This window comes from Zonotrichia leucophrys, chromosome 10 (assembly GCF_028769735.1).
Source record: "Zonotrichia leucophrys gambelii isolate GWCS_2022_RI chromosome 10, RI_Zleu_2.0, whole genome shotgun sequence".
Lineage (NCBI taxonomy): Eukaryota > Metazoa > Chordata > Aves > Passeriformes > Passerellidae > Zonotrichia > Zonotrichia leucophrys.
Genome location: NC_088180.1, coordinates 19441228 through 19460007, shown reverse-complemented (window position 1 = coordinate 19460007; position 18780 = coordinate 19441228). Strand labels below are relative to the sequence as shown.

Here is an 18780-nt window from a genome sequence, read left to right as displayed (position 1 = left end):
ATGGAATTCCCGGATCCCAGGGATTTGTTTTATCCCAAAGTTCCCCAGCTGGGAATGTTGAGGGTGGGAATTTGGGGAATTCTGGGATTTTTCCATTCCCAGCTGTGCAGAGCTGGGAGTTGTTCCTAAGAAAAAGAAGGAATTCTTTGTGTGGGAAAACAAAGGGACATTTAAGGGATGAACAAACAATTCCCAGGGATTTTCCATGGGAATTCACCCCAGGAATGCAGGGCAGGAATGGGAGGATTCCTATGGAATTTGGGAGGGAATCCTGGGAAAAGAAAGGGAAAAAACAAAGGAAAAATCAAAAAAATCCCATTAAAAATTCGTGCTAAAAACCAACCGCAAAAATTCAAAATTCCAGAAAAAATAAAGAAGGAAAAATCCCAGAAATTCCCGGTAAAAATAAATCCCATCAATTCAAAATTCCTGTTAAAACAGCCAAGGAAAAAAACCTCAAATTCCTGCAAAAAAAACCCCAATCCCACAAATTCAAAATTCCTCTTAAAAATAAACAAGGAAAAATCCCACAAATTGAAAATTCCGGGTAAAATTTAACAAGGAAAAAACTCCACAAATTCCTGTTAAAAATTAACTATGAAAAATTCCATAAATTCAGAATTCCCGGTAAAAATGGACAGGACAAATCCCATTGAAAATTCCCCTTAAAACCACATCCAAATAATTTCAAAATTCGTGGTAAAATAAACAAGGAAAAATCCCAGGAATTCCATTAAAAATTCCTGGTAAAAACAAATCTCACAAACTCAAAATTCCTCTTAAAAATAAACAGGAAAAATCCCACAAATTCCAGTTAAAAGCAAGGGAAAAAACCCTCAAATTCCTGCTAAAAACCAATCCCATAAATTCCAAATTCCTGATAAAAACAAACAAGGAAAAAATCCCAACAATTCCCATTAAAACCTCATAAATTCAAAATTCCTATAAAAACAAAGCAGGATAAAAACTCAGGAATGAAAAATCACAGAAGGAAAGTTGTACCATGGAAAAATAACCCTTCAGGTTTATTCCCAATGTTACAATTCCCAATCTTTTTTTAATTCCCAAACTCTTGGAATACAAAGAATGACAGGAGCAGCTTTAAACGTGGAATTTTGGCTTGGAACTGAGAATAAATTCCCTCAATAATGAAAGAGAAAGGAATTTCCTGCACCTTCAAGCAATCAAAATCCACATTTTTCTTTAGAACAAACAAAGGAAAAAGCAGCTCTGGATTCCCAGAAATTCCTTTGAAATCCCAGCTTGTCCCAGCAATTTTTTTTTTTTCCAGGAGAAAAGTCCTTTTCCAGAGGTTTTCAGCAGCACCAGGAGCAGAAATTCCATGAAAAGTTCCTGAAGATTCAGCCCAGGAGCCACCTCTGGACACACCTGGAAAGGAGAAATTTAAAGAGAGCTCAAATCAAATTCCGCCTCATTCCCAAATCCCAAACATTTCATAAACTTTGGAATATTAATTCCAATCCAGGATTTCTCAGCCTACCCCAAACTTCCATCCTAAACCCCTGGAACATCCCAAAAAAAGGAACATTTTGCAGTTTTCTTTTGCTGAAATTGGAATTTTTACCTGGAGTTGGATCCAGCTTTTCCTGTCCCATTCCCAACACAATTCCTGCTGGTTTTATCCATATTCCTGGAATTTTTCCATGCTCACAGCTGAGACTTTGTCTCCATCCTGTCCTGTAAAGTATACAGATATATAATCAAGTTTCCCAAGGATTTTCAGCATTCCCTCGATGCTTTCCAACATCTCTTTGGGATTTTCCAGCCCTGTGTTTTCCAGGAAAAGCAGGAAGGGACAAACAGGGATTTTAGAAGGAATTGAAGCACTTTTTACCTGAGTTCTGCTCCAGCTGATGGGAACAGTTTGGCAATCCCAAATCCTTGGAAAAGAGCAGCTCTGGGCTTGGATCCTCATCCTGCAGCGCCTGGAAAAGGATCCGGGAGCGGGGAATGGTTTGGGATGGGAAGGAGCTTCAGGCTCATCTCATTCCATGGGCTGGGATCATTCCCACCATCCCAGGCTGCTCCAAGGGATGGAGCCCTGGGAATTCCGGCCCAGCCAGGGATTCCTTCCCAATATCCCACCCCAATCTCCCCTCTCCCAGTGGAAGCCATTCCCTGTGTCCTGTCCCTTGTCCCAGGCCCTCTCCAGCTCTCCTGGAGCTCCTTTAGGCCCTGGAAAAGGCTCTGGATCCTTCCCTTCCCCAGCATTCCCATCCCCATTCCACTGTTCCTGGAGTATCCTATTTTCCTTCGAAATTCCTGGGATGTGGCTTGGAAAGGACCTCAAACCCATCCAGTTCCACCCCCAACACATTCCCCTGTCCCAGGCTGCTCCAACCGGGCCTTGGGACATTCCAGGGATGGAGCAGCCACAGCTCCTCTGGGAATTCCATCCCAGCCAGGAATTACTCCCAATATCCCACCTCACTGTGCTCTCGTCCAGCCTGAATCCATCCCCCTTATCCTGGCACTCCGAGGAAAAAAATCCCGTCCCATCTTTCCTGGGAACTGAAGGATTCCCGTCCTTGGCCCTGCTCCACCCCAGCACAGCCGGGCCTCGCTGTCTCTTCCCGGGGGGATCCTCCCGCCCTTCCCTCCCCGCAGGCCCCAACCCTCCCGTTCCCCTCCGGAGCCGCTCCCAGCCCGCCGAGGCCGCGGGGACCCCTCCGAGGGCGGCCCGGCCGCTCCCCGTCCCCTCAGCGCCGCCCGCCCCGGCCCGGCCCGGCCCTTCCCGCGGGCCCCTCCCGGTACTCCGGGCACGGGCAGCGCCCCCCGTTCCCCTCCGGAGCCGCTCCCAGCCCGCCGAGGCGGCCCCGGCCGCTCCCCCTGCCCTCAGCAGCGCCGCCGCCCCTCCCTCGCCCGCTCGCTCCGCCCGCCGCTCCGCTCCGCCCGCCCCCCGCCGCCGGGGCCCGCGCCATTGCCCGCGCCATTCCCGTGCCTCGCTCCGCACCTTTCCCTCCCTCCTGGCTGCGCGCCCCTGGCCGGGCGGCTCCGGTTTGGCCGCCGCTCCCCGCCCCGGCGCCTCCCCCAGGCTCGGGCGGGCGCAGGGCGCAGCGCGCACCGTGCCCGGCGCGGCGGAGCCGCGACCGCTCCGTCCCCATCAGGCGGCAGCGCGGAATGAGCCTGGGCTCGGCGCCGGGCTGTCCCCCTGCCCGGCACAGCCGCTCCCCCATTGGCTTCCGCCGCGCCTCGCGCTGCTGATTGGCTGAGACGCGGCAGCGGCGCGCTCCGATTGGCCGATCGCGCCGTCAATCCCGGCGGAGCCCCCGGAGCGCCCGCCCCCGCGGTTATCAGGTTAGTGCGCGCCGCGGTGCTGCGCTCGGGCTTCCGAGCGGCGCTGGGCGAGCCCGAGTCCCTCCGCGCCCCGCGATCGGGGGGCTCTGCACGGGGTCACTGCGCCAGCCGAGCCGCGCACCCTCCGCGCCTCCCGCCAGCCACGGACATGGACATGAAGAAAAGGATCCACTTAGAGCTGCGGAACAGGACGCCCTCAGATGTAAGCAATGCAATGCCAAAAAAAAAAAAAAAAAAAAAATTAATGCTAATAACGCTAATGATGAGAATAATAAAAAGGCATCCCACGGTTAATTTTTTTTTTTTTTTTTTTTGGCGGGGTGGAGCGTGCCAGGTGTTGGCGGGGCCGCTGCTGCCCTTGAGGTGCCTACCTGTGTGTGTGGGGGGCTGTGCCCCCCGCTTTGGGGGGCGCGGGGCGCTCCGGGGACGTTCGGGGGCTCCCCGGGGCTGCTCCTGCCCGTGCCGGGCTGCGATGCCTCGGAGAGGGGCTGGCCGTGCATTAAATAAAAAATAAGTTGCTCGCTGCTCTCTCTCTCGGCGTGTTTAGTTGGCAAATATTTGTGCAGGGTGCTGGGCTAGGGAGAGGCAGGCAGGGACTGCGAGTGAGTTGCGAATGGTTTAGTTTAAAGTGCGTCTTCATTTCTTTGCAGTGATCAGGCAAGAGAGACTGGGGAGCCATATTTGTAACTTTGTAGTCCTCATGAACGCGCCCTTTCTCTCTCTCTCTCTCTCCCTCTCTCCAGATGCTGAGAAGATAAAAGGAAAGAATTTTGAAACCGACGCTTAGCGTTGGTTGGGTTTGGTTTGGGCTTTTTTTTTTTTTTCCTGTTGTTGTTTTTTTATTTATTTTGCGGGCGATGGGGCATCGCCGCCGGTAGCGCGAGCGTTGAATAATAATCCTAATAATCATAAGAATAATAAAAAATAATATTGGAAGAAATGAACGCACTCTCCACCCCCTCCATCCCCACACACGCACAAAAAGGCTGGATGTGTGTGCGTGTTTTTCCTTCTTCCCCCTTTTCCCCCCCTTCCTTCCCCCGGGGCCGGACTTCAGGTTGTTGTTCCGCGTCTGGCGGAATAAACGGGGGACGGCGAAAAACTTTGGCAGGACAAAAAAAAAAAAAAAAAAAGCCAACCAAAAACCCAACAAACCCCCAAAACAAGCAAGAAAATAACGGGGGGAGGGGGGAGGAAAGAAGCGAAAAATAGGAAAACCACCCCAAAAAGAGTGGGCGGGAGGTGGCCGGGGGCAGGCGGGGCGCGAACCCGCGGCGGGGAAGCCCCTTCCCCTCATTCCCCCCCGCCCCGCCGGGCCCTCGGCGCTGCCCGCGGAGGCTTCACCGAGCCCCGGCCCCGCCGCGTCCCCCGAGCCGCCGGGGGCTGCGGGAAGGGGAGAGCGGGGGGCGAACGTACCTCAGCGGGCAGCGCCCGGGGCAGCGCGGCGGGACGCGGCGGCCGAACCGAGCGCGGTGTGCTCCGGGGAGGGGGGGGACAAAGGCGGGCGCGGGGCGGCGGAAGCTGCGCTTTAAAGTTTAAAAACTCCTGGGCGAGCAGGAGGAGGAAGAGGAGGAGGACGGCGAGAGAGGAGGGAGGGGGGGGGGACGAACTCGACGGCAAACCCCGCGGTACAACCGCCATGGCCGGGGGGCTCCGTGAGGCGACCGCAGCGCAAGTAGGACGCGGCGCCATGTTCTGTGCTGCCCCCCCCGCCTTCCCCTCACGGCCGCCGCCTCCTCCTCCTCCTCCCGCCGCTGCCGCTGCCTCGGCCGCGGGCGGCCCCGCGGGGCCGTGAGGGAGCCCCGCTGGCGCCGGGGCTGAGGCGCTGCGGAGGCTGCGGCGGGGCCCTCCCGACATGACGGGCAGCGCTGCCATTTTGTCGCCGGCCGCGGGGCGGGAGGAGATTCGCGAGGGCCGCGTTGGGGGTAAAAATAAAAATTTTTTAAAAACCCAGCTTTTTAAAAATTGGGTTTTCTTGACAATTTGGGGCACCGGGAGATCCGAACGGGGCCGGGGGAGCACCGGGAGGAGCCCCGCGGTTCCCCCGGGTGAGGAGCGCGGAGCGGGGAATCCGCCTCCTTCCTGGGCAGGGCCCTGTGGGGAGGCAGCATTGGGCTTGGGAAGTGTTTTGCTCCTTTTCATCCTGTTTTTTCTTATTTTCCTCTGTTTTTTTCATGAGTTTTCCCCTGATTTTTAAAGAGTTTTCTATTTTTGCCCCCATTTCGACTCACCATCCTCATCGCTGGAGGTTTCTTCCCCATTTTAAACGCTGTTTAAAACGAGCCTCCAAAGGGATAAACTCAATTTTCTCCTCTTTTTCCATGCTTGCATTTTGTGCTCTTTCTTCTCACTTTTGTCTAAGGCCAGAAAAAAGTCGGGAAAACTCGGAGCTGGAGGGAGTTCCCTGCTCCTCAGGGCTGGGAATGGGCAGCAGGGAGCTGGAAAATCGGGATAATTTCACCTTTCACCGCTTGGTTTTCCTTGTGAATTTCAGTAAATTTCCTTGTCAATTGCATTAATTGATACCTTGCTCCCCCCCCAAAGTGTTCTAAATCCCGGTTTTCCAGTTTTTTAGGCAGGGAGATGGAAATTCCAGTTGGGAATGTTGTTGTGTTCTTAGCTGTGTGCACGTGTGTTTAAGGGAATGAAGTTTGTGGGATGGATTTTGTTCCTTTAAAATATTCAAGGGAAATCCTGCTAATTCCACCCTCTGGAATTGGGATTTGGCAGGAATTTTGATGCCCAAGTCATTTATTCCTGGATTTTAGGAAGTTTTAGGTGGGCAAGATGAGTTTGGGACTTGTTTACCTTAATTCTGAATGTTTGTCCTTATTATTTCCCAATTTCATGTGGAATAGCAAGAAATCCTGGAAAAATTTCCCTGAGTTTTGGGAATCTCCTTGAATTCTGTGCTACTTTTTGATTTAAATCCTGAAAATCAGAATTAAATCTTTGGATGTGGATGGGGTTTGGTGCTTTTTCCTGAGCTTCTTTGGAGTATTTTCCACCTGGATCTCCTATTTTTCCATGGAATTCTGGGCTTTTCCATTGGATAATCCCAGAAAGTCACATCCTGATTAATAAAACATCTTAAAAAATGCTCAGGTGGATTCTGTGGAGAAATTCCCTCCTCAGTCTCATTCTTATTGTTTAATTTTTTAAATTTTCCATTTTTTAAATATATTAATTCAGAGTCAGGAAAACAGTGGATTTTACTCCTGGAAAATTGGGAATTTTTGGATGTTCAGGCAGTTTTTTTCCCAGATATTCCCACTTTTTATCCCGTTAAATTTATGAATCACAGCAAAAATGTGATTTTATTTCTCTTACTAATTGATCCCTGATGGAATCCCCATGGACTGGAGGGAAGGAGAGACTTTGGCTTTTTTCCTGGAAAAAGGGGAAGATTAGCAAAGAATCTTCCTAGAATTCCTTCTGAATGCCCTGGAGGAGGCTGAGGTGGGGTTTTCCAAGGAAATTGCAGCAGAGCAGGAATTCCAGTGGGAATTTTGGGAAAGCCAGGATGAGTTTGGAGTCCAGTTGGAACTTGCTGGGATGGGAATTTGGTGTTCCCGGGAAAGGTTTAATCCAGAAAAGTTGGATTGATGGCTGCATTCCGTTGATTCTTCCAAGTCTTTCCCAAGGATTCTCTGATTCTGGGTTGGAATTCCAGCTGGATGAGCTGGTGTGAAAGGGGCGGGAATGGAGCGTATTCCCAAGGATCCTGGCTTTCCTCAGGAATCCTGGATTCCTCGGATCCACCTGGGGACTATTGATGGGAACAGGATTTCTTGGCTAGGGGGAATTGCCATAAACTGGAGCTTGGAGAAATCCCAGAAAATTCCTGGGAAGCCCTGGCAGCCATGGTGCTGCTTCCATCCGTAGAGGTGCTATTGGAATTCTGCTCCTGATCCCGCTATCCCTGTTAATCCCATCCAGTCCCTTCCCTGCCTATGCTGTGGGATTCTCCAGGCTGGGTGATTCCTGGGATTTCCATGGAATTGGGCTGCTGGATTTCCCGGGAATTGGGTCGTGTTCCATGGCTCTTTTCCAGCACTGTCTTTCCCTGCCCCAAGATTTTTGGGATTCTCTTCCTGGTACATTCCCAGCCAGGAGATGCTCGTGGATAACTGGGTGGAAATCAATTTATCCCATCTCAGATATTCCCAGTGGGAATTTGGTATTCCCAGGAAAGGTTTAATCTGGAGAAGTGGCGGGATTCCATGGCTTAGTGCTGTTTTCCAAGGATTCTCTGATTCCAGGTTGGAATTCCCATTGGGATGAGCTGGCGCGAAAGGAGCATTCCCAAGGATCCTGACTTTCCTCAGGGATCAGTTTATCCCATCTGGGATATTCCCAAAAAAGCCCTGGAGGGCTGTTATCCATATCCCAAATCCCATGGGGTTTGGGGAGGGAATTCCATCCACTGTTTATCCCGGGGCAGGAAAAGGGTGGAAAACCTTGGGAATTCTCCCTTCCCTGTGGGACGGGATCCTGCTCCAGGTCAGCTCCTCCTTGCTGAGCAGCAGCGGCAGCTGAGGATCCCCCTGGGATGGGAATCCCATGGAATGGGAATCCCCAGTGGCCACGGGCCATGGCACCTGCTGCCCTCCCTGCCCTGGGCAGAATTCCAAGGGCTCTGGAAAACCTGGAAGAGCTCCGGCGCGGTGGCCAAGCGGACACGGAGCAGCTGCTGGGAGATATTCCGTGGAATCCTTCCCTGTTTCCCACCCCGAGCTGCCGTGGGGTTGGATCATGGAGAGCTTGGAATTGCAGCTGGAATCTAGTTAATTAATTATTTTAATTGGGTTCTTGAGCTTGGGTGTTTTGGAATGATCTTGGAGCAGGGATTGGCTCACTGGAGCCTCCGGAGCAGCTCCGGTAATCCCGGGATTGAGTAGGAAGCTCATCCAAGCTTTTGTTGGTCTGGTTGCATTCCAGGTGGGATTGGAATGGGAAATCTAGAGAATTTCTCGCCTCTGGCTGGAATTTTGTGGGAGACAAATCCTTGGAAAAGTTCCCTGTTATAGATGTGGGAAGTGATGGCCTCTCCCAAGGCTTCTTGTCCTTGAAATTCCGAGATTTTATGGAGAGGGAATGTGCTATGGAAGCAGAGACGTCTGTGGAGTGTTGGGAAAAATCCCACAAATCCATTTCTTCCTCCTTTCCTTGGGGAATCCTCCTGGATTTCCTTGGGGATTCTTAGGGCATGGAGCCATCCTGGAATTTTGTTTGGAATGCTGTTGTTTCCAGGGATTCAGGGGGTTAACGCCGACACGATGTTGCTCTTGGGAAGGGTTGGGAATGTGCTCTGCTCTTCCCAAAGTGTCTCTGAACTCATCCAAGCTTTCCAAGCATGGTCTCTTGGATTCTCTATGGATTTGTTGGATTTGTGCCTTTGCCCAGTGCCGGAAACAGGGGAAGAGGGAATGTGGCATTTGTGCACCAAACTTCCTGAAAAGCAGGGAGGGAACAGCCTTCTGTAAAAAATTCCTTGGAGAGGTGGGAATGGGATGGTCTTTAATGTCACTTCCACCCCAGAACATTCCAAGATTCTGAAAAAATACAAATTAAAAGGGGGGAATAAAAAGGCTGTTGGGTCATCGACCTTCCTGCTAAGGGATTTTCCTTTGTATCCAAGACTGTTTCCAGCTCTTCCTTAAATCTCCGCTCTACATCTGAGGGAATTGCTGTCTAATTCCCTGGTTTTCTGTGCAATTCCCAGGTTCCCATGCTGAGGGCGGAGGGAGGGGTGGATATCCCACCTCCTGGATCCTGGAGCTGTTTGTCCCTCAGTGTGAGCTCCGGCCTCATTCCCTTCCCTCCATTCCCGCTCCCCTCAGCTCCTGAAATTCCTGTGAGGAATTCCCAAATTCCTCTGAGGCAAAACCCATCTGGGGCTTCTTGGTGAGGATCCCAAACCCTCCTGGCTCCGTCTCCGGGGGTGCTGGGATGAGATAACGGAGCAGGAACACAGATAAGGAGGATTTGCCTTCATTGCCCTTTTCCCGCCTTTTTTTTTTGGCGGGAACTTTGGGTGTGTGTGGAGAACGTGAGGGGAAAAAACTGTTTATCCCAAATGGATCTTCTGGAGAATCCTGACAATTAAACACCATTGAGGGATGAAATCCATGAATTTTCCACCCAAATTTCAACCTAATGAGTAATTTGGGAACTTATTTTGAGAATTTTGAGGGCTTTTTCCCTCACATGAGGGAAGAAAGGTCATTTATCCCCAAACGAATCCTCTGGAGAATCCTGATAATTAAGCACCATTGAGGGAAAAGATCAACTTATTTTCCTTATTTTGGGGGGTTTTCTATCTAAATTTCATCCCAATGAGTGGTTTGAGAGTTTATTTTGGGAATTTTGGGATTGTTTTTACCCTCAGTGTGTGGGATCAGGAGCGCTACCTCGATCTTGGCTTTCTTCTCAACACAACCCCAAGCTCCTGCATTTTTCTGCTGAAAAATCTCCTGATTCTTCCCAATTTCCTGGAATTCCTTCTATTTTTCCTTGATTTCTTCCCTTTGCAGGTGAAAGAGCTCGTTCTGGACAACTGCAGGTCGTTCGAAGGGAAAATCGAGGGCCTCACGGATGAGTTCGAGGAGCTGGAATTCCTCAGCACAATCAACGTCGGCTTAACCTCAGTTGCAAACTTACCAAAGTTAAACAAACTTAAGAAGGTAAATCCCACCTCCCCGAGCCAAATCCCTCCTTTTCCCCTTCTCCGTGTTTGGAAAAGAGGCTGGAAATGGGATCCGATGGGATTTTTGAGGGTGTTTTTGGGCCTTTGCAGCTCGAGCTGAGCGACAACAGAATCTCAGGAGGCCTGGAAGTGTTGGCAGAGAAGTGTCCGAACCTCACGCACCTAAACCTAAGCGGCAACAAAATTAAAGATCTCGGGACAATAGAACCTCTGGTGAGTCGGGATTGCTCCTGGGAATGGGATTCAGCTTGGAATTCCTTCATGAATCCCAAACCGGCCTTGGGCGCTTCCAGGGAATGTCACTCCTGGAATGTGTGCCAGGGCCTTTCCCCCCTCATTCCTTCCCAAAATCCCAGTTATTCCTGCATCCCAAGTCCTGGGGAGCTGGTTTTGCTCCAAGGAATGGGATTCATCCCGTTCCTAACCCTTGGAATTCATTCCTCTATCCCAGGTGTTGCTCCAAGCCTGACGTTGGGCGCTTCCAGGGAATGTCACTCCTGGAGTGTGTGCCAGGGCCTTTCCGCCCTCATTCTTTCCCAAAATCCCAGTAATTCCTGCATCCCGAGTCCTGGGGAATTGATTTTGCTCCAAGGAATGGGATTCATCCTGTTCCAAACCCTTGGAATTCCCTCATGAATCCCAGGTTGCTCCAAGCCCGGCCTTGGGCGCTTCCAGGGAATGTCACTCCTGGAGTGTGTGCCAAGGCCTTTCCCCCCTCATTCTTTCCCAAAATCCCAGTTATTCCTGCATCCCGAGTCCTGGGGAGTTGGTTTTGCTCCAAGGAATGGGATTCATCCCATTCCTAACCCTTGGAATTCCCTCATGAATCCCAGGTTGCTCCAAGCCTGGCCTTGGGCGCTTCCAGGGAATGTCACTCCTGGAATGTGTGCCAGATCCTCCCCCACGTTTCCTTCCCAAAATCAGCGAATCCCGGGATCCAGGCCGCATCCCCAGCCCCTGTTCCCGGCGAGCCGCTGCTTCCCTCTAGTGGCTCCCCCGTTCCCGGCGGGAGCCGCCGCAGCTTCCCAGGATTCCGCAGGCTCTGCATCCATCTCCAGGCACTACAATTCCCATGGAAATCCTTCCAGGAGCAGCTCCTTCCTGCAGCTCCTTTCCTGCGCCACAGGGAAAAGGCAGAGCTGCTAAACTCATGGAGAAACCTGGAAGTGCTCCCAGCTCTCCCAGTTTTCCCATTCCAGGCCTTTTTCCCAAGTGCTTTCCGCATAAAGGGAAAGGAGATATTCCTTAGAGTTGGTATTTCTGATCCATGGATAAGCCTTGATACAAACACTCAATTCCTTTGGATTTTATTTTTAGGATTTCCAAGTTCTGTGAGCAGCGCAGACTTCCCAAAAAAGAATTGCACAAAACCCCCAGGAATTAAATTCCTGTTCCATTTCCATGTGGTTTTTTTCATTTTCCATAGTCTAAGGAAAAAATAATTGCATTTTTCAAACCTCTCTTATCAAAGTTCTTGTGTCCGAGTGCTGCATTCCTGCTTCCATCTGCAAGAATTCATTTGGGATAATTCCCTGGACCTCAGCTATTCCTGGATCTGGCTCCTTTGGGATAATTCCCTGCATTCAGTTATTCTGTTGGATTTGGGAGCTGCAGGACTCCAGGAGAGCCTTTCCCATCCCAAATCCCAAATGAAATTGGGATCTTCCAAGTGGTTTTTCCTGGATTAGGGGCGGAAATTCCAGAGGTGGGAAAGGGGAGAGGAGTTGGTTTATTCCAAGGTCAGGCAATTTGGGAATTTGGGGTATTTCTTTATAAAGATCCTATTTTTTTTTCCACGCCTGCCATCTCCAGAGAGCCCAAAACACCCTTGGGAATCCCTTGAGCACATTCCCCGTGGCATCCTTGCCTTTGGAAGGAATTCCCACACCAGCCAACCTTCCAAATCGCTTTGTTTTCCCAGAAAAAGTTGGAAAACCTGAAGAGCTTAGACCTGTTCAACTGTGAGGTGACCAACTTGAACGACTACAGAGAAAACGTGTTCAAGCTGCTGCCGCAGCTGACGTACCTGGACGGCTACGACCAGGACGACAAGGAGGCGCCGGACTCCGACGCCGAGGGATACGTGGAGGGGCTGGATGACGAGGAGGAGGATGAGGATGGTACGGGAACGGGAACCGGGAAAGGATGAGGGAATGAGGGGAAGGTGGAATAGGGAATGAGGGAAGGAGAGGAATGAGGAGGATAAGGGAGTGAGGGAATGAGGAGAAGGAGTTCAGGGAAAGGATTTGGGAAAATGGAGAGGAGGGAATTGAGGGAAGGAATGAGGGAGAAGACCTCAGTGTCCTGAGGGAATTGAGGGGAAGGAGTGAGGGAATGAGGGGGAGGGATAGGGAATGGGAGAGGAATGAGGGAAAGGATGAGGGAATTGAGGAAAGGATTTGGGAAAATTGAGAGGAGGGAATTGAGGGAGGATGAGGGAAGAAGACCTCAGTGTCCTAGGGAATCAGGGAAGACTGAGGGAATGAGGAGAGGGATAGGGAATGGGGATGAGGAGTTGAGGAGAAGGGATGAGGGAATAGAGGGAAAGGAGTGAGGAAAAGGTTTGGGAATAGGAAGAAGAGGGAATTGAGGGAAGGGATAGGGGAAATAGAACTGTGGAAGGAAATGAGGGAATGAAGGAAGGGATGAGGGAAGGGTTAGGGAATTGAGGAAGGATGTGGGGTTGAGAGGAATTGAGGGGAGGAATGAGGGAAAAGACTAGTGTCCTGAGGGAATTGAGGGGAAGGGAGGGGAGGGATAGGGATGGGGAGAGGAATGAGGAGAAGGAGTGAAGGGATGAGGGGAAAGAGTTGAGGGAATGAGGGGAAGGATTTGGGAAAATTGAGAGGAGGGAATTGAGGGAAGGAGTGAGGGAAAAGACCTCAGTGTCCTGAGGGAATCAGGGAAGGGACCTGAGGGAATGAGGGGAAGGAGTTGAGGGACTGAGAGAATTGAGAGAAATGAGGAGAAGGAATGAAGGAATTGAGGGGAGGGATGAGGGAAAAGACCTCAGTGTCCTGAGGGAATTGAGGGGAAGGAGTGAGGGAATGAGGAGAAGGGATAAGGGGAGGGATAGGGAATGGGGAGAGGAATGAGGAGAAGGAGTTGAGGGAATTGAGGGGAAGGATTTGGGAAAATTGAGAGGAGGGAATTGAGGGAAGGAATGAGGGAAAAGACCTCAGTGTCCTGAAGGAGTTGAGGGAATGAAGGGAAGGGATGAGGAAAGGGATAGGGAATGAGGAGGAGTGAGGGAGTTGAGGGAGGAGTGAGGGAAAGGACTTTGGTGTCCTGAGGGAATCAGGGAAGGAACCTGAGGGAATGAGGGGAAGGGATAAGGGGAGGGATAGGGAATGGGGAGAGGAATGAGGAGAAGGAGTGAAGGGATGAGGGGAAGGAGTTCAGGGAATTGAGGGGAAGGATTTGGGAAAATTGAGAGGAGGGAATTGAGGGAAGGAATGAGGGAGAAGACCTCAGTGTCCTGAGGGAATTGAGGGGAAGGAGTTGAGGGAATGAAGGGTGGGGATGAGGAGGAGTGAGGGAATTGAGAGGAAGGAGGGGAGGGAGTTGAGGGGAGGAGTGAGGGAAAAGACCTCGGTGCCCTGAGGGAATCAGGGAAGGGACCTGAGGGAATGAGGGGAAGGAGTTGAGGGACTGAGAGAATTGAGAGAAATGAGGAGAAGGAATGAAGGAATTGAGGGAAGGAATGAGGGAAAAGACCTCAGTGTCCTGAAGGAGTTGAGGGAATGAAGGGAAGGAATGAGGAGAGGGATAGGGAATGAGGAGGAGTGAGGGAATTGAGAGGAAGGAGGGGAGGAGTGAGGGAAAAGACTTTGGTGTCCTGAGGGAATCAGGGAAGGAACCTGAGGGAATGAGGGGAAGGGATAAGGGGAGGGATAGGGAATGGGGAGAGGAATGAGGGAAAGGATGAGGGAATGAGGGGAAGGATTTGGGAAAATTGAGAGGAGGGAATTGAGGGAAGGAATGAGGGAGAAGACCTCAGTGTCCTGAGGGAATTGAGGGGAAGGAGTGAGGGAATGAGGAGAAGGGATAAGGGGAGGGATAGGGAATGGGGAGAGGAATGAGGAGAAGGAGTTCAGGGAATTGAGGGGAAGGATTTGGGAAAATTGAGAGGAGGGAGTTGAGGGGAGGAGTGAGGGAAAAGACCTCAGTGTCCTAAGGGAGTTGAGGGAATGAAGGGAAGGGATGAAGAGAGGGATAGGGAATGAGGAGGAGTGAGGGAATTGGGAGGAAGGGATGAGGGAATTGAGGGGGGGAATGAGGGAAAAGACCTCGATGTCCTGAGGGAATCAGGGAAGGGACCTGAGGGAATGAGGGGAAGGAGTTGAGGGACTGAGAGAATTGAGAGGAATGAGGGAAGAAATGAAGGAATTGAGGGGAGGGATGAGGGAAAGGACCTTGGTGTCCTGAGGGAACGAGGGGAAGGAGTGAGAGAATGAGGAAAAGGGATGAGGGAATGATGGGGAGGGGTAGGGAATGAGGGGAAGGAGTTCAGGGAATTGAGGGAAGGGATTTGGGGAAATTGAGAGGAGGGAATTGAGGGAAGGAATGAGGGAAAAGACCTCGATGTCCTGAGGGAATCAGGGAAGGGACCTGAGGGAATTGAGGGAAAGGAGTTGAGGAAATTGAGAGGAGGGAGTGAGGAAAGGAATGAGGGGAAGGGATGAGGAAATTGGGGGGGGAATGAGGAAAAAGGCTTTGGTGTCCTGATGGAATTGAGGGAAAGGAGTTGAGGAAATTGAGAGGAGGGAATGAGGAAATGAATGAGGGGAAGGGATGAGGGAATTGAGGGGAGGAATGAGGGAAAAGGCTTTGGTGTCCTGAGGGAAAAAGGGGAAGGAGTTGAGGGAATGAGGAAAAGGGATGACGGAATGAGGGAAAGCACCTCTGTATCCTGAGGGAATTGAGGGGAAGGAGTGAGGTAATGAGGGAAGAAATCAGGGAAAGGGATGAGGGAATGAAGGGAAGGACCTCAGTGTCCTGAGGGAATGAGAGGAAGGATCTTTGTGTCCCAAAGGAATGAGGGAAAGGCCCTCCACGTCCTGAGGGAATGGAGGGGAAGGATGAGGGAATTAGGGGAAGGAGTGAGGGAAATGAAATTGAGGGAATGAGGGAAAGGACCTTACTGTCCTGAAGGGATGAGGGAAAGGATCCCAGTGTCCCAAAGGAATGAGGAAATGAGGGAAAGGCCCTGAAGGGATGAGGGGGAGGAGCTGGGAATCCTGAGGGAATGGTGGGAAGGAGCTGGGCATGGCCTGAAGGAGCAACTTCCTCAGTTTTGTCCCTAGTGAAAGACCGGGACGACAAGGAAGCGCCGGATTCCGACGCCGAGGGATACGTGGAAGGGCTGGATGACGAGGAGGAGGATGAGGATGGTACGTGGGATGTGCTCCACGGGATTCCTGCATCCCGAAGGAATGGGGGGAGGAGGTGGCAGGGCCTGGAAAATCCCATTCCTCCATCTGGGAATGGAGGGGTGGGATCGGGAAGGGACTGAAGGAATGACGGGAATGGGGTGAGCATGGATAAGGAGGAATGTCCTGGAACTCTGGAATTCCTCATGGAAAAGGGTTTCCAGGGGCATGGAGAAAAGCAGGAATTAGGGAGCTGCTCCATGAGGGAAGTGCATGGAAAACACTGGGGAGCTCCAGATCTGTCCTGAGGAAGGAACAGCCTGGAATTCCAGGGAATCCCAGTGCTGGCTGCCCCCGGAGCCATCCCGGGATGAGGATCCGGCTGATCCCAGGGAATTTGCTGGATTCTCCCATCCCAGCAGCACAGCAGAAAAGCTGGATGTGCACTTTTCCCGGGAATGCTGAGTGGGAACTCTGGGAAGGTTCCCAAAAGCTCCCAAACGCATGGAAAACACTCCAGGGGCTCGGCACTTCCTGGTTTTCTGCTGGGAATTTTGGGAATCGCCTAAAAGGCTGGAATTTTGTGTCCATGGGAAGGCTCCTCATGGATGATGGGAAAGTTCTGCTCCATCCATTCCTGGAAAAGCTGGCATTCCCCAACTCCAAAATCCTTGGGAATAGTGGGAAGTGAAGCAGCTGGAGTGACTCCAACCCTGCATTCCTTGACAATCCTGTGCTACCCCTAAGGAATTCTCTGTTCAGATTCCCAGATTTTGGGTGGGATTATTCCAAAAACCTCAACTTTTTCCCGTGGATTTTGTTTTTCCAGAGGAGGAATACGACGACGACGCTCAGGTAGTGGAGGATGAGGAGGATGAGGAGGAGGAGGAGGAAGGGGAGGAGGAGGATGTGAGCGGAGAGGAGGAGGTGAGCCCTGGAATTCCGCCCCGGGAATCCGCGGGATCCGGCTGGGAAGGGCTGGGCAGGAAATCCGGGATTTGAGGAATTTCAGGATTCACTTTGTGCTGGGGCAGATGAAGGATGGGATGGGGAGAAAAGTGGGATTGGAGGGGAAAATGGGATTATAGGGATGGAAATGGGGTTGGAGGAAGGAAAATGGGATAGGAGGAAAAATGGGATTATAGGGATGGAAATGGGGTTGGAGGAAGGAAAATGGGATTTGGGGAGGGAGAATGGAATTGAGGGAGGAAAAAAAGGGCAAGGGGAAAGTGGGATGGGAGGAAGGAAAATGGGATGGGAAAAGGGAAAACAGAATTCCAGGAATTTGTTTTCCCTCTCCTCCAGCCCTGAATCCCCTCCTGCCCCTCTGGAATGTTCCTGAGCCTCCTCAATTCTGCTCGGAGCCTCTGGATCAATCCAGCTTTTCCCATTCCCATAAATCCCACTGCAGTTTTCCTAAACTTGGGAATGGCACATTCCCACCTTCCCAGCTCCAGCTCAGGGATTGATTCCCTGGGATTTCGGTGCCAGCTCCTGCTGTTCCATAAAAAATGGGAATACTGGGAAGTGGCTCCTTGCTGAGGACATTCCAAGGACTTTTCCCTCCTTGGAAGATGGGATACTGGGGAAGCTCCTGGGCTGATCCCAAGCTTTACATCCCGTTTTTTCCCGGAATTCCAGGAGGATGAGGAAGGCTACAACGACGGCGAGGTGGACGACGAGGAGGACGAGGAGGAGCCTGGTACGGAACCAATCCCACTTTTCCTGAGGAAAAAAACCACCTCAATTCCATGGAAAATGGAATTCCCGGAAAAGCAGGAATGTGGCTCCTGGGATAATGGGAATTCTTTCTTTTTTCCAGAGGAAGAGCGGGGCCAGAAGAGGAAACGAGAGCCTGAGGATGACGGGGATGAGGACGACTGAGCAGCTTTTCCCTGGAAAAAATTCCCTCTTGTGATTTGACTGTTTTTATCCCGGAATTCCCCCTTTTCCCACTCCCGACCCTTTGGATTTCCTTTTCTTTTCCTGGTTTTTTTTTTTTTTTTTTTTTTTTTTGTTTTTTTTTTTTTTTCCGGATTGTAACGTTGCTGTGGGAACCGAGCGGGAGCAGCGAGGGTGGGAAGGGAATAAAATCCTATTTTTACTGCCGCTCCTCCTCCTCCGATTTCTTTGGGAATTTTTTTTCCTTGGATCCTTTTCCTTGAATCCCTGGAACTGCGAGAGTTGAGTAGGAACCGAGTTGGGAATTCTCGGAGCGGAGCTTGGACGTCTCGGAAGCAAAACAAGGAGAGAAACCGACTTGAAATCCATGGATGAGCCGGGATTTTCCCACCTCTGCCATTCCCAAATCCACCTTTTTTTGGGAATGGCAGCCAGGCCTCCTCCCTGGGGTGGCAATGGTGCCTTGCTCCATGGGGGTTTTTTTGGGAATGCTGCCATTTCCAGCCCCTTTTCCCAACCTTGGCAATTCCCTCTTTGTAAATAGTGATCAAGCATTGATTTTTTTTGGGAATGTTGGATTTTTTTTGGGATGGGTTCAGAGCTGGTGACTTTGCGATCCCTGTGTGTTGTGTGTTCCCGGTTTTCCTTTCATTTGGGAGGCAATTTTAGGGTTTTTAGGAAGTTTTTTTTTTTTTTTATTTTGGGGGTTTTTAGGGGAATTTTTGGGGATTTTCGTGGCTCCAGTGCAGCCAAATCCCTGGAAATGGCAGGCATGAAAAAAAATGGGGATCCCTATAAAAAATATCCCAAATTTCCCAACCTTGGAATAAACCAACTCTTCCCCCGTTTCCCAATCAGCTCCTTCTGGAATTTCTGCCCCAATCCAGGAAAAAACACTTGGAAAAATCCCAATTTTTTCACCCAGAAAGCCAGGAATTCCAGGAGAAATGCCTGAAATTCCATGGAAATTCCTGAAAATTGTATTTTCTTACCATGTGGGAGGCAAAAAACAAGGAAAATCCTTGGGGAATGTACAGATCCTGCGGGGAAAAAGCCCTTTGGAAGTGACTTGGATTTCCTAGGAAAGCTTCTGTGTGTAGAAATCCAGCGGCTCCAGGTTTTTTTGGGAATTTGGGGGCCCGGCAGAGCCACCTTTGGAGTTTTTGTCTGTTTGGCTTTGAGGAATTTCAATAAAGCTTTTTATACAAATCCCGCCTCTGGAATTCTTTCTGGGAGAACAAGGAATGGCAGCCCTGGAAAAGCAGGGAATTCCCGGATCTTTTTTAGCACCCTGAAAAGAAGGAATTGCAGCTCTGGAAAAATGGGAATTCCCGGTGTTTTTTAGCACCTTTGTCTCCCGAAAATCCTTTGGATGAAGCCCAGGGAGAGGCTGGGGTGGAGGGAAGCTCCTGGAATTTTTTCCCTCGGGAATGGGGGGGTTATCCCAGGAAAACTGGAGCCTTTCTCCTGGAAAATCCT

At 50.9% G+C, this 18780-nt stretch overlaps 1 protein-coding gene and 1 long non-coding RNA gene across 6 annotated transcripts; one reads left to right on the top strand and one right to left on the bottom strand.

Annotated features, from left to right (window-relative positions):
• Nucleotides 1–816: 816 nt before the first annotated feature.
• Nucleotides 817–5122, bottom strand: LOC135452207 (uncharacterized). Of its 2 annotated transcripts, XR_010441555.1 has the most exons (5): nucleotides 4735–5122; nucleotides 3690–4064; nucleotides 1856–1946; nucleotides 1586–1698; nucleotides 817–1389 (listed from the first exon to the last, which is right to left on the bottom strand). It is a non-coding gene; the product is annotated as an uncharacterized LOC135452207 (long non-coding RNA). The 2 variants fall into 2 exon arrangements; XR_010441554.1 differs by lacking the exons at nucleotides 3690–4064; nucleotides 4735–5122 and adding an exon at nucleotides 2975–3129 and having other exon boundaries at nucleotides 819–1389.
• On the top strand, nucleotides 3334–18504 carry ANP32A (acidic nuclear phosphoprotein 32 family member A). 4 transcript variants are annotated; one of them, XM_064722098.1, is made up of 8 exons: nucleotides 3334–3520; nucleotides 9855–10004; nucleotides 10118–10240; nucleotides 11949–12147; nucleotides 15334–15420; nucleotides 16229–16326; nucleotides 17041–17101; nucleotides 17222–18504. In XM_064722098.1, the coding sequence occupies exons 1-8, from the start codon at nucleotides 3467–3469 to the stop codon at nucleotides 17281–17283; spliced, it is 834 nt and encodes a 277-aa protein (XP_064578168.1). In that variant the 5' UTR covers nucleotides 3334–3466; the 3' UTR covers nucleotides 17284–18504. The 4 variants fall into 4 exon arrangements, with proteins under 4 accessions (XP_064578168.1, XP_064578171.1, XP_064578170.1 ...); XM_064722101.1 differs by having other exon boundaries at nucleotides 15322–15420; XM_064722100.1 differs by lacking the exons at nucleotides 15334–15420; nucleotides 16229–16326; nucleotides 17041–17101; nucleotides 17222–18504 and adding an exon at nucleotides 13153–13181 and having other exon boundaries at nucleotides 11949–12191.
• The last annotated feature ends 276 nt before the right edge of the window (nucleotides 18505–18780 follow it).